Here is a 17118-nt window from a genome sequence, read left to right on the forward strand (position 1 = left end):
TCATGCTTGACCAACCTCATAGCCTTTTATGAGAATGTAACAAGGTGGATGGATGATGGCAGAGCGGTGGATGTGGTCTACCTTGACTTCAGCAAAGCATTTGACACAGTCTCCCACAGCATCCTAGTTGCTAAGTTGAGGAGGTGTGGTCTGGACAATAGAGTAGTGAGGTGGATTGCAAACTGGCTTAAGGAGAGAAGCCAGAGAGTGGTAGTCAATGGTGCGGAGTCTAGTTGGAGGCCAGTATCTAGTGGAGTGCCTCAGGGGTCAGTACTGGGGCCAATATTATTCAATATATTCATTAACTATTTAGATGAGGGAATTGAGTGTACTATAAGCAAGTTTGCTGATGACACTAAGATGGGAGGAGTGACTGACATGCCAGAAGGGTGTGATGCCATCCAGCGGGATCTGGACAGGTTGGAGAGTTGGGTGGGGAAACCTGATGAAATTTACCAAGGGAAAGTGTAGAGTCCTGCATCTGGACAGGAACAACCCCAGGTTCCAGTACAGGCTGGGGAATGACCTATTAGAGAGCAGTGTAGGGGAAAGGGACCTGGGGGTCCTGGTGGACGACAGGATGACCATGACCCAGCACTGTGCCCTTGTGGCCAAGAAGGCCAATGGCATCCTGAGGTGTATTAGAAGGGGGGTGGTTGGTAGATCGAGAGAGGTTCTCATTCCCCTCTACTCCGCCCTGGTGAGACCCCCATCTGGAGTATTGTGTCCAGTTCTGGGCCCCTCAGTTCAAGAAGGACAGGGAACTGCTGGAGAGAGTCCAGCGTAGGGCAACAAAGATGATTAAGAGAGTGTAGAATCTCCCTTATGAAGAAAGGCTGAGTGAGCTGGGTCTCTTTAGTTTGGAGAAGAGGAGACTAAGGGGGGACCTTATTAATGTCTGTAAGTATATAAAAGGTGAGTGCCATGAGGATGGAGCCAGGCTCTTCTCGGTGGCAATCAATGATAGGACAAGGGGTAATGGGATCAAGCTGGAACACAAGAGGTTCCACTTAAATTTGAGAAGAAACCTCTTCTCAGTAAGGGTGACAGAGCACTGGAACAGGCTGCCCAGAGAGGTTGTGGAGTCTCCTTCTCTGGAGACATTCAAAACCTACCTGGACATGTTCCTGTGTGACCTCACCTAGGCATTCCTGCTCTGGCAGGGGGATTGGACTAGATGATCTTCTGAGGTCCCTTCGAATCCCAAACATACTGTGATACTGTAATATTTTTTTTTTGCCATTAGCTGCAGCTGGAGGGAGGAGAGGCCGAGGCTGTTTTGCTAGTGCCAGGACAGCACTGGGAACCACCATTGATTCTCACTTGGAGGATTTATGGCTGCATGTGTCTGGCATTTGCAGGCTCCAGAATAGTGGGCTGTTGAGATGTTGAGTTCAGGACAGATCCACCAGAGAGTGTTTTAATTAAGTTAGACTTAGGGGGTGTTTTAATACTATTTCAGGTTCAAGTTCTTCTGGGATTTTGGTTCTTCTGTGACTGAATGTTTTTAAGGAAACACTATATGAATAACTACAAAGAGCTCAGATTAATCACACCTCTAAACTGAATATTACCACACACAGATTTGACTTGAAACATGTCACAGGCAGCTTGGCTTTTAAAGACATGTTTCAAAGCGGTAAAGCGATTTTATGTATGAACATGCAGACCATTATTTACTGTCTTCACCTGTTCATTTGGTTTTTGTTTTTTCCCTACTGCAGACTATGTCAGAGAGTCACAATGATCATGCAAAATAACAGTTCAGCCTCGCCCCTGTTTTCAAATGTGAGCTCCTTCTGGAAGAGTGATTCACACGGACTGAGACTACTTGATGAAGCAGCATCGCTCATTGGCAGCTATGATTTCCCTCAGACCACAGAGAGTTTTAAGTTCTCCACTGTGGAACCAGCAAACATGTCCCTAAATGCCACGAGCAAAGACCCTCTGGGTGGACACACTGTCTGGCAAGTTGTTTTGATTGCTTTCCTCACTGGGATTCTTGCACTGGTCACCATCATAGGAAACATCCTGGTGATTGTTGCATTTAAGGTTAACAAACAACTGAAAACAGTTAACAACTACTTCTTGTTGAGTCTTGCTTGTGCAGATTTGATCATCGGTGTTATTTCCATGAATCTTTACACTACGTACATCATCATGGACCACTGGGCTTTGGGAAACTTGGCCTGTGACCTTTGGCTCTCCATTGACTATGTTGCCAGTAATGCCTCTGTCATGAATCTCCTTGTCATAAGTTTTGACAGGTATTTTTCCATCACTAGGCCACTTACGTACAGAGCCAAACGAACAACCAAAAGAGCTGGGGTGATGATTGGTTTAGCATGGATCATCTCTTTTGTTCTTTGGGCCCCTGCCATCTTGTTCTGGCAGTATTTTGTTGGGGAGAGGACTGTGCCTCCTGATGAATGTTATATCCAGTTTCTAAGTGAACCTATCATCACTTTTGGCACTGCCATAGCTGCCTTTTACTTGCCAGTCACCATTATGAGTATTTTGTATTGGAGGATCTACAAGGAGACCGAGAAACGCACCAAAGAGTTAGCAGGGCTACAAGCTTCAGGCAGCGAAGCAGAGGCAGCACATTTCGTACACCAGACAGGCAGCTCCCGGAGCTGCAGCAGCTACGAGCTGCAACGGCAGAGCATGAAACGCTCCACCCGAAGGAAATACAGACGCTGCCACTTCTGGCTCACAATGAAGAGCTGGGAACCCAACACAGACCAGGGGGACCAAGAGCACAGCAGCAGCGACAGCTGGAACAACAACGACGCTGCTGCCTCCCTTGAAAATTCAGCTTCCTCTGATGAAGAAGACATCGCTGCAGAGACCAGAGCCATCTATTCAATCGTGCTGAAGCTTCCTGGTCACAGCGCCATCCTCAATTCCACAAAACTACCCTCCTCAGAAGATTTGCAGGAGTCAGGGGATGAACTGCAGAAATCCGACACAGAACTGAAGGAAAAGAAACCTAAAAAACTGCACCCTCCCAAAAGTGTTCCGGATGGTGGAAATTTCCAAAAGAGTTTTTCTAAGCTTCCAATTCAGCCAGGGTCAGCAGAGACAACCACAGCTTCTGATGGCATCTCATCAGTGACCAAGACATCTGCAGCCCTGCCCTTGTCCTTCAAGGAAGCAACCCTGGCAAAAAAGTTTGCCGTGAAGACCAGAAGTCAGATCACAAAGCGAAAACGAATGTCACTAATCAAAGAAAAGAAAGCGGCACAGACACTCAGTGCCATTTTGTTTGCCTTCATCATTACCTGGACCCCATATAACATAATGGTTCTCGTGAACACCTTTTGCAATTGTATCCCCAAAACTTTCTGGAACCTGGGGTACTGGCTTTGCTACATCAATAGCACAGTGAACCCCGTGTGCTATGCACTGTGTAACAAAACATTCAGAAACACTTTCAAGATGCTACTGTTGTGCCAGTGTGACAAACGAAAACGACGCAAACAGCAGTATCAGCAAAGGCAATCTGTCATTTTTCATAAGCGGATCCCTAGGGAGGCTTCATAGAATAGTATTTTTTAAACAGTCAAAGTAAATAACAAAGTGAGGATGGGATGGGATGGGATGGGATGGGATGGGATGGGATGGGATGGGATGGGATGGGATGGGACATGACAGGATGGAATGAGACAGGATGAGATGGGATGGGAAGGGACAGGAAGGGATAGGATGGGTTGGGGTGGGAGGGTGGTTCCAGGGTGCTGATTCAAACATTTAAATGTCAAGACGTGAAAGCAGCTGCCAGGCTTACGTATCCTTTTAATAAATCCAGTTTAATATAAAACTCAAGTCTGCATTCAGCAAAAACTATCAAACTTCAACATTTTTACCAAGGAATGAAAGACTTAATAAAGTTTTCCTACACATTTTCAAGAAGCTGTATAGCAATTATAAACCCATTACTGATCTGCCCAGCTCTTGATTATAATCAGCTCTGGGATCTCAGGTAAGCACATCTAGCTAGCCCAACTCTTCTGTTTCCAAGGAATCCAACAACTTTCGATTCAAGTCACGTACAGACGTAGCAAGCTGGCGAAACAGGATTAGGAAATTATTTGAGACACTGTATAGGTTGCAAAATTGCATCTGTTGTCCAGGTAGAGCTTCCTGTCTACTTCTCTTCTGGTGTATTGTTAATTGTACCCTTGATTCCTGATTATCGACTATCTATGTGTGCAGCTCATGTTATATATATGTGTGTGTGAGTGTGTATGTATGTGTAACATACATTCACACCTCTAAAATCCACACATGCCAGGAAAGAGGTGATCTATTACTCTAGGTTTTACAGGACTCCCAATCATTATTACTTGTGAGTGAAATTTTAAAAAAAGAAAAAAAATCAGAGAATCTTATTATAAATATATCTCATTAGTTGCCACCTGAAATTCAAATTTATCTTTGAAACCAAAACGTGGTGTTCACATTTCAAATGGATACAACCAAAGCATAGCCTGTGAGCCTAACAGTCTACAGCATTTTATAATGGGGCGCATGCCCAGTAAAACCTTAATCTTGAGCACAGTATCTCTCCCCAAAGTGATGACACCTCTTTAAAAGATCTGAAGGTGAAAGGAATTGAAGGCTACATACAGGGCGGAGTATGAATTCACATTTGCAGGGTGTAGGATGGTGAGATCCCACATCTGGGCCGCACATCGCTGATGCTCAAGGGGAGTTCTCAGGCCCAGGCGGGCGCAGCCATGAGCGGGAGCCCTGTATCGTGCTGGGTGGCTCCGCTGCTCTAGGGGCACACATGGACACTGCGACACCTTGTCTTGAGTGGCACCGTGTGGATGCGCCAGCCTTCTGAGAGCCACCTCAGTTGCAATGCACACTGTCTGTACAGCTTCCAGGGAAAGAAAGTTCCAGTTGTAATCTGTCTAAACTTGGTGGAGTCCCGCCTGTTTCTCTATCTGCCCTGGTGATCTTCAGATGTAAAAGATTTGTGTAAAAGAAATGCTTTATTTTTGTACATGAAGGACGCTCACTAAACAGTGTTTCTTTTCCAGAATCTGTTTTAAAAGTCATCAGGAGAAGTGCACCTAAATCCATTTAATGCCAGGTTCTTCAGTATGTGAAAAATGTGGATATTGCTAATTTGTAACCTGGTGATTTTTGATAAAGAAAATTTTAAAAGGGCTTTAATATTTATAGCTTAGACATTACCAGTATTTCCTGGTATTTGTGATGTGGTCTGCACCAAACAGAGTGTGATTTATAAAAGTCAGAGATCCCCTGGGGAAAAGATTGTACTTTAAACTATTGTTCTAAATTTGATTTAGTTACATGTTGAAAGATAATTTTGTATTCTCCTTTGAATTGACCAAAACCTTTTTTTTTTATTGCTTAGACTCTTACTTTGCTGAAAATAAATTAAAACAAATATCGTCTTTTACAATGGGGCGTCAGTGTTGTGAACACAGAACTGATGTAAAAGCTGCTTTTGTATTCAGTGTGAGATGGTGTTTACAGATGATTTTGACAACAGTGGAAATATATTAAATGGTGTCTGTGTATCTGAACTATTTAATTTTGTGTTATGTTCATATGAAGAAATATTTATACATACTTCACCAAATGTTTTATTTAATGTTGATAAATATTGCTCTTTGGTCTTCAGCTGTAGTGTCCTTTTAAAGTCATTCATAAAGGTCTGCTTGAGAAATGAATAGAGTATACATAGCTTTCTTGTCACTAAAACAAATACTCTTGACATACAAATCTTTCTTTACTATGAGTTGTTTGAAATGTCTACCTAAAGGTAAGCTTGTAAATGATATTGCAAGTCTGCTGCAAGCTTCATCTTTAAGTCAGAAGTGCATTTTGACCTAAAGATACCCAGAATTGGTTTAGCAGTTTGGTAGCCACATACAAGCAAAGACTCACAAGGCACCCATGTTGCAAAGAAAAATAATGACCTTTCTTTATAGAAAGAAGCATGTATTAGAAATATATTCATTACTCAAGTTGACCTAACTAACGTTTTAACATTTAAATATATATCTATATCTATATATATTGCCATATTATTATCTTCTGATATCTAGAGTAGTGCTGTGCCCCTAATACACAAAATGTGAGAGCATGTAAGGAAGCCAGAGTTCATCAGGGGGATTTATGGTATATTAGTATTGATTTTACAATGGGAACCTATTATTTTTAATGAAGTTAAGCTTCCTTGAAAGCAGCTGTCAGCACTGTTTACATAAAAGGAAGAGTTAAACCCTTGGATTGTTTTAACAGAAATAAACAACCTGTCTTTTGATGTGTGAACAGGCTTTAAAATGTTATTTACAAGCATCATAAAATGTGTATGTATGCACATATTGTAGCATTGATAAGTTTAGTTATTTTTATAATGGAATATGCACTATAAAATAGTAAGAATTTGGCTGTGTTACAAGTACAGTGGGGGTCAAATTAATTTGTATTTTGTATGTCTATAATTGTTTGCTTTAAACCCATGCACACCCAAAACCAAAATTCGCTATATGCACAAATGGATATATTATTTAGGAACACAGGCGCACAAGATAGGTTGCAGAAGAAGAACAATAAAAGACCGAAAGGTAGAATCTGACAGGGCACTACTTTTAAGAAGTGCAAATGATGTAATATGTAATCTATTTTGAGGAAAATTAAGTCAGAAACATGATAGAAAGCATCATTCTGAGAGCAGACAAACAGCTCAGTCCCATTAACACTCCTCAGATGGAAAGCTGCCTTTTCAGAGACAAGGCATCATCCCCGTTAATTGCAATAATACAAGATTAGACTTCATATGAAGAGGGTCAAAAATCAGAAGCTATAGCCAGACAGGAGCCATTGGGTTGTCTGGAGAAAGCTTTGTAAAATACAACCCAGTTACTGTCAGCCTCTGAATGGCCCTAAGACAACAAAATATAATATGTGCTTGGACTTCTTGATGTAAAATAGCGATAGACGTTTATTGCTTCTGTTCCAGTGTAGGCTGCAAGAAATGTCTGATCCAAATAACCAGGGACAGGTGTCACGGTGCAGGAAACACTTTATCCTACCCCAAAATAACACATTTCCTACAATCTAAACTGCAGATCAGTGTGTCGCTGTTCTAAAGCTGAGCAAATACAGGAAAGGCCTGAGCAGTTCCCAGAATCTAAACCTGTGGAGCTACATATCCTGAACAATAAATGGCTGAAAGGAATCTGGCAGTCGTGTGAGGATACCCACACAGATGTTCTGAGGCAGTTAGTGACCCTTCCCGATTATGTACAACTTCACTTTTTTATTTTGTTGTCTTAAGTATTATATTTCCCAACTTCTTCTGCAAGAATATTCTAAAAAGTCTTGGCCTGTTATCCACCTTGTATTATATAAGAGAATACAAGTCCCAAAGTACACTCAGTTTGCCTCTATAGAATGCAAACATCAAAGCAAAAGGATATTTTTTTTATTTTTTTTTATTTTTTTTTTCTTGATCAGCAGCATCAGTAATTTTGAATATACAGTTATTATCAGGCTACCATACATACAATAGGGGTAGTCCTGGAGTATCATGCTAATCTATTTATAAGCTGCATTTCACTTGTCCCCAAGACCATCAGACTATTTATATAGGTCCTTATTGGCAGAAACTGTCTGTACCACATGGTGGCTGGTCACCAAGCCTGACTGGGGGTAACCTGCCCCTGAGGACATTCTGACGAGTCTCCACTAGCCTGAACTTCATCCAGTTTATGAATCATTGTTCATTTTAATGCATTTGAAAATTTCTAAAGGCACACTATCTCTTTTCACAAACTGCTTCCAGCTTCTGTGATTTTCTATTTTATATATTCCTTCTATCTTTCATGTATTTACCCATAAAAATACCACTGCACTTGCTTCTGGGAGCAGGTCAAAGTGATTATTTGTAGATTGCTTCTTTTTAACCTGAAGAATATATGCGGATGTCTGGTGGAGTTGAGGAGTTCATAGCGATGGCTGTCTTCTCTGTCTTGTGCACTGAACTCCGATGATACGCAAACACTTCTATTTGGAAGCTTAGCTAACGCATGTATGAAATTTGGGGTTTCACAGAATTTAAAACCTTATTTAATTAGGATTTTCTTCCTTGTATCAGGCATAGATCATTTGTAGGTTCTGCACTTCTCTATTTCTGCTTTTAGGAGCTGCCAGACAATATTGTGGAAAATACTAATTTGTAATGCCGGGCATTTTTGTGCTTCGTCTTTTAAGATAAGCAGACAGGGGAGAGCTAAGCCAATTGTGCTGTTTGTTGGAAACAAGTTGAGTATGAATAGAGATGTTTGGAACCATACACTATGTTTATTCTGTTTCGCGCAGGGTAGCACCACAATTGGCTGAGATTGAACATCACAGTATTTGATGTCACCAACAGGTCTCCACAGTCTTAATTGTCAAACTTATTAACTGTGCCATACAGGCATTCAGGACTTTGGCTAGTTTTCACCACCCACATTATACATTCAAAATATAACATAGATTGTTTGGGTTTTTTTTTTTCTTAAGAAAGGTTGTTATTTCTAGGTACTATCCTGGATGTGGTTGAAGATTCTTTTTCTTAAATTTAAATAATAAAATGGCTGTGGGGAGTTTCAGTTAGCCCTGACACAGCTTGTTTAATGAAATGAGTACAGGTAACACAAGAAAATATTAAGATAAGTGCTACTTATTTAATGGTTTATTCCAACATGTATCATCTGGTATTCATGTTGTACCAATACATCTCTATGCATTATGTATATCTCAGAAGGATAACATATGTATGACATAGTACTGTATAAGTACATAAAGAGAGACACACGCACATCTAGAGCAATGTATACAAATGTATATACAAACATACGCTGAAGTTGTCAGCCATAGTAAACATTGCCTTTGATGCCTCACCAGTTGTAGCTGGACAGTGGAACTATGTTTAAGTCTACTCTGCTTAGCTGCAAGAAAAGTGTTCATATCTTTCTGCAGTGCATATTTTTCCAAATGCATTGTCTTAATTTCTGAATGTGTTTTTTCAGTGTGTTTTGCTGGCTCTTCAGGCATTACACAAAATTTAGAAATGTATGATCAGATTTCACTTATTGAGCTATTGCATCAATACCGCACTATGTTTAACTCCATCAGCTTAATCAAAATCGTTCTGGCTTTGCCAGATAGGAATATAAAAACCTCTCTTTCTAACAGTAGATTCTATCTACGTTCACATAAGAGAAATAGGGTTCCCAAATTCCTACATTCACATGAATATCACTTTCAGTTTCTCAACCTGAGTACAGGAATCCAGCCACTATTAAAACAGTTTGAGGCAAGTGTCACCAATATATAAAGACAAAATAAATCAAGCCACTACTGCAAATTATTTAAGGGAACAAGAACAGCACCCCTACCAGTAGCAATGACAGGAAAAAATTATCACCCTCCCTCATCCCATCCTCTTGCTCTGCCCTTTCTGTTGCATGAAATAATACTTTTCATTTGCCAGCCCCACAGATGGAATTGCACAAGCTTTAAAAACCTCATTTGCCTGGTAGGAGTGTGTAATGCACAGTATATCTAGATCATTCATCCTTTTCTCTTTTTTTTTAACAATAAAACCTTGACTGAGTTTAACTGGGATGTATGATTTGGACTGAGGAAAAGTCTTCCAAAAATGGCGATAAAACCATTCAGCTCAACTGTGATGAGGAGAGCTAACTTTTTTTCCAAGCTATTGAAGCTGTACAACTTATTTAACTTGGCAGAAAGTGTGGAAAAAAAAAAAAAGACATTTAAAGTTTTTATAGATGTGAACATTCCCCCTGCATAAGGGTGAATAAGCACATGCAAACAGTGCCCAAAAAAGTTCAGCATATGAATGACTCTGTAAGCCAAAAGCACGTGTCACCATCAGCTACTCTGTTGGCACAGCAGCCTGACCACCCCACTCAGGCCTGTGTGAAGAAATCCATATGATAGCAGTCTCAGACTAAGTAACTAGGCGTTAATATAAAAGCAGGTTTTGTTCGTCTGGGTGTATGTGTGTGCACGTATGTGCATTTTCCAGGAACTGGATGGGACGTTTTTACTCTCTCCAGGACAAAAGTTATTTAGTGCTTTGTCTGGAATGGAAGAATGCCTGAAATGCTCTCATAATCATTACCTGACCGTAGCTAATAATCAGAAAAGCACAAGACATTACTGTGCAGAGAGAAATTAAACTTCAAGTCATTCATAGGGGCATAGTTAATTTACCTAAAATGCTGAAAACATCTGAAAACTTTTACGCTCTCATGGAATTAAAGTCTGGACAAGAATCTGATTCCTTATGTAGCTTCAAAGTATCCAGTCCTCTTGAGACTTATTTTTCTTCTGGATTGAAATCTTTGCGTAACAAAGCAACTGTAGTCACTCCTCAAATACTGCCTCATCTAGAGATGTCAAAGGGCTGAGGAAATGACCTTCATTAATTTGTGCTTAATGAGTCCACTTTCAGAAGTAGTATTGTTGTGGCACAGGCCAGATAACACCACGAGGATGAAAGATATAATCCAATTTACTTTGAATCCTGCACAGTGCTGCACTCTCCGTTATGTGGGCACATCACATGCGTAGCATTTCCTGACACTCAGGACTTTGCTCCACTCATTGTTTTCACTTTTCATATGGATTCAGTCCCCTTCTATTGAGTCTACCTATTCAATATATGCCATTTTTTAGCACTTGCAAAATTATGTTTAAACAAACGTAGCTACAGTGGCTTTTTTTTCCTCCAGTGGCGTGAATGTTTCTGATTCAGAAATACATTCAATTTGCTTGCCTCATATCTTCATTTACGATGTTTATTTTACAACTGATTGTTATGAGGACAAAACCTTTCCGCTGTTCATACTGGAAGTATCTCTGAGTAAATATTTCACTCTTTTACTCAAAATGAGTGTGGTTTCTTGATCATAGGCTAACCTGAATTAAAACTTCTGTATATGAGGATATAGCAGGCTTTATCTCCTGCTCTGCCCACACACTTCACTGAATATGATGGAGGGTCCTTTCAGACTTGTTTTCAAAATAGTACTGCCAAAGTAGTTGTGCATTTCCTCACAGCTGTTGGTACTCTCTGAGAAGACCTGAGCTCATGCATTTTGCTCCCTGCTGTGAGACAGGAATTATCAGTATGAATAACTATCACACAGCTGAATGCAAGAGATACTTAATCTAATAAGCACATATGCTATTTCTTTTCTTTTTTTTTTCTTTTCTTTTTCTGCGTATTGACTGACGCAGTATCCATCGTTAGAAGTGAAATACAAAGTCAGACTACAGATTCATGTCTGCTCTTGTAAGCAAGCTGCATAGGGAGGGATCATTAAAATCAGTGTACTCAGTGCACAGAAGTGCCTATTCAAAAGTTAAATCTTAAAAAAACATGAATTGCCGTTCATTGCTATCTGAAAGAACTAAGAAAATGCTAAATACAATGTGAAGTTTTGCAGCTGTAAGCTGTAGACGTTAGAATAGGTCAGTGAAGGACACATGATTTTTTTCTCACACTCTTCCTGGGTTTCTGGAGGTGTCCCCTCACCCATTTGACTCTTACCCCAATTCCTCCTGCCTCAGTGTTGACCAACAGTCACGGGACTCCTGCCCAGTGCAAAACTGGAAATGAGCTCCTGCCCCTTCCACCCTGCCGCGGGAAGGGTGTGGGCCACACCGCTCCAGACAAGTTGTTACAAGAAAGACTCATAAGCTTCCTGCTTCTATTTGGAGATAGCGGGTATTTTTGTGATAGTAATAGAGATAACATTACAGGGATCTGATGAACATGGTTTATGTGTTTCCTGATATGTTTTTCTGTTCCTGTGACTTGAAAGCTTCCTGTGCCATTCTTCTGATTGCAGAGCAAAACAAGTTCCAGAGAAAAGGTCTTCATATATATATTTTTAGGCTTGAATATTTTAAACAAATTGACATTTTCCTGTTTTTTTCTGACTCTGAAGTATTTGGACAAACTACATGCAATAATTATATGGCTCAGAAATGGCTTTCGTAAAAAGGGATTTGTAGTTTTACTCCCTATCAAACACTTATTTTCTCCAGCCAAAAGCAGTGGAGCTGAACTTAGTGTAAACTGATGAAACAATTAGGAAGCAGTAGAAAGGAGACTGACACCTTCTGCTACACAAAAAGTCAGTGCTGGGGCATTCACTCACGGTCTGGTGTTTATTGATGTACTCAGAGCCATCCATTCAGATACTATATAAAATATTAGCATTTTTAAAATCATTGGCCAAGCTCATCTTTTTTTGCTAACAGCTGCTTTACTGCATAGCAGTTCTTCTGCTGACTAATTAAATTCTGTGTCTTGGTAAACTCTCAGCAGGAATAATCAGTCCTACCTAATACTTATGGCAGTTGGCAAAACACAAGCTATTTAATTGGAAGAATAGAAGTGGATAATGATGAAGAGCATTTTTTTTCCTTGGTAGCAGTGTTTCAGAGGAATTTCTCAGTTAATAAAAACAAGAGTAAAAGACAACATACAGATACAGATACAGATACCAATGCTTTTGTAGGCATCCTCCCCTCTGGAGTGACCACCAGCACTGCCGTCCTGAGGGCAGAAGGCGGATGGCCATGTGTTGATAGAAAAATGAATATGTTGGCCCAGGTCAGGTGTCCTACAAGCTCACATTTCTCCTTTCACTGCATGGGTATCAGCCCAAAATGTGCTGTCAAAAGTTGGCTCCCACCGACCTATCATGGTGGAACATTGTGCTCTTAAGAGATTTTCTCCTGCCAAGATGCTTTAACATATTTTTTTTTTTAATTTTATTTTTTTATATATGTATATATAACCCTCTACATAAACCTAATCAGGTGGCACCTTCCCATGTGGAACTTTCCTTGAAAATATATTATTGTAATCTACAAATGAATTTTTACCCTGTATGCCCCTGATAACAATTACATTAATATAAGCTGATAAGCTCATTTCTTTAGTTGCTGCTCATAGAGTGGCTTGCTAGTTAAGATAAAAAGAAATGATGCGATATAAAAGTCATATCTGATTGTACAATAATACACTGTGTGCCAAGCAGTTGGTGAGGTAAGGTTTACATAACCACTAGGAGTTGCTTGAACTTTTGAGATATATTTCCATGTCCTTTTTTCCTCTCTGAACCCAATGCAGGGGCAGAACACAGAGCAAGCAATTAAGAAAAATGTAATTGCTTTGATTAAAGTAATTTGAGATTAGACATTGCAAGAGGGGTAAACAATCTAGAGAAATAGTTTGAAACTCTTCATCATGCAGATCCTTTCCTTTGGAGAAAATGTAATTCTCCTCAGTCTGGGAGGACTCTTTAGATGTAGATTTGTAGGACGAGATTTTCACTCCATTCGTGTGCTACAATATTCTTTGGCTGCTATTAATTCACTTAATGACACAGCCAGTTGCTCAGTGAAATTGCTCTGTGCTCTCTTAGCAGCAGCAAACGCCAGCCTTTCCTAGGGGCTGATCCAAGCCCAGCTCCAGCTGATGGAAAGACTCCCATTGTGCTTTGGAATTGCACATTTTCCTCCCAGCCAGGCAGGAGGCAGCCGGGCTACTGCACTGTGCTGTGGGGCTGCGCTGTGTGGCCTCTCCTCTTGCGTCCCAAACCTCCACCCCCACGTCCCGCACCCTCCTTTCACTGGGCACAAGCGTGCAGAGGAAATCTCTGGGAGAACACAGAGCAAGCACAGTGAGCCTCAGGGGCCGTGTATCTCCTTCCAGCTCTCTTCCTCCTTCCTGCTGCCTGAGGACAACATAGTCACACAACAAAAATGGCAGCTTCCAAAATTATTTGCAGCTTAATTGTAATCTGCAGTGGCCTTTATTCCCAACAGCATTAGAGAAGAATAGAAAGGAGGAGTTGCTTGTCTCTGGCCTATTTATGACTTTTTTTTCTTTCACTTTTAAATGATGTATATATATTTTTATATATATGCTGATTTAGCTGAAATTGAATTAAGTTTTTCACAGTATTTAGACTTTTCTTTTTAGTAGCTAGCACAGTCTTTTGGTTTGGATTTAGTATGAGAATAATGTGATAGCACTGCTTTTTCCCTGGGATAGAGTTCATGTTTTCTTGCCAGTAACTAGACTGTGTTTTGGAGTTGGTGTGAAAAGAATGCGAGAACTTATTGATATTTTGGCTGTTGCCAAGGAGACCAGTGACTTTTTCCATCTTTCCAGCTGCAGGTGTTCATAGCAGCTGTGAGGGAGAGTAATGAGAGAGTACCTAGATTGACCTCAAGTTTGGTCAATGAAATATTCCCTGCCATTAGCATCATGCTGCATATGTAGCTGGAGGCAACTCTTGCAGCTAGTGAGTTCAGTTAATTCCATTTGGAGTTCCATTCTGTTTGGCTTTTCTGTTAATTCAGCCTTTTGTCACTGACATTTTGCAGTTGGACTTTTTGCCTTTTGGCTTTTTGCTCCCCTATTGGGATTTGCCATTTGGAACCAGTGTGCTCTCTTTACCAGGGTTGGGCATCAGTCACTAGTTGGTGAGAGCAATTCCATTGAGTATCACTCATTAGATATATATTTATAATAATTATTGTCTTATTAAACTGCTCTTCTCTCAACCCATTAATTTCTCCCTTCCATTTCGATTCTCTCTCTCATCCCAGTTGGGGAGGGAGGAGGGTGGGTGAGCAGATACCATGGTCCATGTTGCAAGCTGGAGTTAAACCTCAAACATATATCATTTCTTCGGGGGCAAGATTGCAGGTTATCAGTGCAACATTCTGATAGATATTTTAGCATATTCAGATAAGAGAACACTCAGTCACACAAATAAACATCTTAGATTTCTTTTTCCTTTCTTCCTGAATTTGTTGCAGACAGTTTAAGACTCAACTTGGGCTATAGAAGTGTCTTCCTGTATTTTTGACAATTGAGCAATTTTCTCACATGTGCCAGTTTGTTCATATTTTTTCCTTGATCTGTTTCCTCACCAATGGTTTCTGAATGAGCAAACTTTTGCCCTTTTGGTGGCATACAGAGTCTGTTTGCATCAGCTTTGGATTAACTATGTTATCTTAGGTATCGGGAGCAATCCAGCTGCAGTATCTCCTTTACCTTACCTTACTTTACAGCTTGAATTAGGCCATCGGCATTCTCAATTATCACATGCCCACAGACAAGCGCATTTGTCCAGTAGTTTTAATCTTCATAAAATTTAATAAAATAATTGTATATAATTGAGATGTTAAAAATACAAATCCATAATGCATCCTATTACTTTAAATTACCATATCAAATACATCTTCTTACTAGTTCTGGGAACAAATATTTCTGTGCACGGCCATGACTAGCTATGTAGCATATAATGAGATCTAATACAAAACAGATATTCTTCAAATATTTCATTAAATAATGTGACCTAATTCATCCTGGCTGGACAGACTTATTTTAGCTCAATCCTCCTGTTAAGCCTTCTTCAAAATTCTCATTAGCACCAATGGAAATTATAGCAAGAACAGATATATCAGTCTCTTTATAGGACAGATAAATAATGCTTTGGTTTTGTATAATATTTCTAGTTAATAAATGTAATTAAATTACTTAAAATATAAACACTCAAAGCCTGTTCTGTGCCCTCAGGGAACCCCTTTCACCATCCCAGTGCAGTAAAGCTGCATATAGCAGGATATATTCCACTAATACAGTCAAAAATATATGGGTGTATAAGACAAAACAGCTTAAAAAAAATCATACTGTAAATTATGTGATTGAGTGAAATTGTATGTATATTTTTCAAGTCTTCAGAATAGTTGAAGTTTTAACTTATTTCAAATTTTTAAGTTGAAATCTATTCATATTTGGAAATTTTGTACAACCTTGTAAAGTTAAATACTATGTCACTGTAATTTATTTTTGTTGTCATATATTGACACATGCTCATTTATATATGAAGTGTACTGTTTATCAATTGCTTCTAAGGCAGCAATAAAAACATGAAAGTTGTTCTCATTTTCTTGTCACAGCTGTCATTTATAGCCAGTGTATATATTTTTTTTTATTCTATTTTAATACTTTTAATTCTGTTCCTTACTAAAACAGGTAGAATACTGTGTTTTTAACTGTGTGTCTTCCAGTGCTCAGTCAATACATCAGCTATTCTTGCCTGTGCAGCTACAAGAATTTGGGGATACATTGTGCAGAAGCCCTAGGAAGAGATTACCCTTCAGTGCCTAAGCCCAAGTGGATGTCGGAAAGTGAATGGGAACAAAAAGTCAAAACTCTTTCTCTTTTCCTACAAGTTTTGGTTTTACTTTTTAATTGAAAAGTTTCCACATGATGCCACAAGGCTCTGTAAAGTGCTGGGCATTCAGACCTTTTATGAAAACGAGCGTGAGTAGAAGTTACAGAGTACCTTAGAAAATCAGTGCTGATGTTGAGATTTTATTCAATAAAAAATCTCTTTTCCAATTTACCTCTGTCTTGCAGGAAATGCTTTAAAAGCTGCCTCCACAAGCAGAAACCATTGGAGGCTGAAGTACTTCCCACTGCTTGTGCATGACAGCAAATTCCCATTGTATGGAGCACTTTCACATGTCCAGCTTTTCCCTTGGCCCAGCCCAAAGGCTGGGTGTGTCACAGAGGGCAAATGTATTTTCCATACTCAAGGAGCACCTGTTAGTATGAAATGCAATTACCTACAGACTTGCGAATGTCACATGTACAGGTACTGTAATGCAGCAGACATGTGAGCAATGGGCATAACTGGAAGAGTTCCTACCAGTGATTAAATTTATTTTCCTCCTTACTGATCTGAGGAACATACATGTAAAGATAACATTGATAGTAAAGGAAGCTAGAGACAATAATTTTTGCTTTATACAATGATTTTCTGCAGTAAAGTACTAGAAAAAATACACAAAATACTAAAAAAGAAAAAAAGAGAAGACCCTGGACATTGACCACACATAATATAAAAGGAAAGCAAAATTATGTTGTCAAGTGGGTTTGTTTACTTTGTAGTTACTACACAGGTGGACTGTTTTCTTGCTGTATCTCCTTTGTTACCTGCCTTTCTTTTTGATCTC

General features: G+C 39.7%; 1 protein-coding gene across 6 annotated transcripts in view; it reads left to right on the plus strand.

The window, feature by feature from the left end:
- Nucleotides 1-16042, plus strand: part of CHRM3 (cholinergic receptor muscarinic 3) — a 288862-nt gene extending 272820 nt beyond the window's left edge. For 4 of the 6 annotated variants that reach the window (XM_065055297.1, XM_065055298.1, XM_065055296.1 and 1 more), the window contains one exon: nucleotides 1725-3592. In XM_065055297.1, coding sequence (XP_064911369.1) covers nucleotides 1725-3546 — 1822 coding nt within the window. In that variant the 3' untranslated portion in view covers nucleotides 3547-3592. 6 annotated transcript variants of the gene reach the window in all.
- The last annotated feature ends 1076 nt before the right edge of the window (nucleotides 16043-17118 follow it).

This window comes from Columba livia, chromosome 3 (assembly GCF_036013475.1).
Source record: "Columba livia isolate bColLiv1 breed racing homer chromosome 3, bColLiv1.pat.W.v2, whole genome shotgun sequence".
NCBI classification, from domain to species: domain Eukaryota; kingdom Metazoa; phylum Chordata; class Aves; order Columbiformes; family Columbidae; genus Columba; species Columba livia.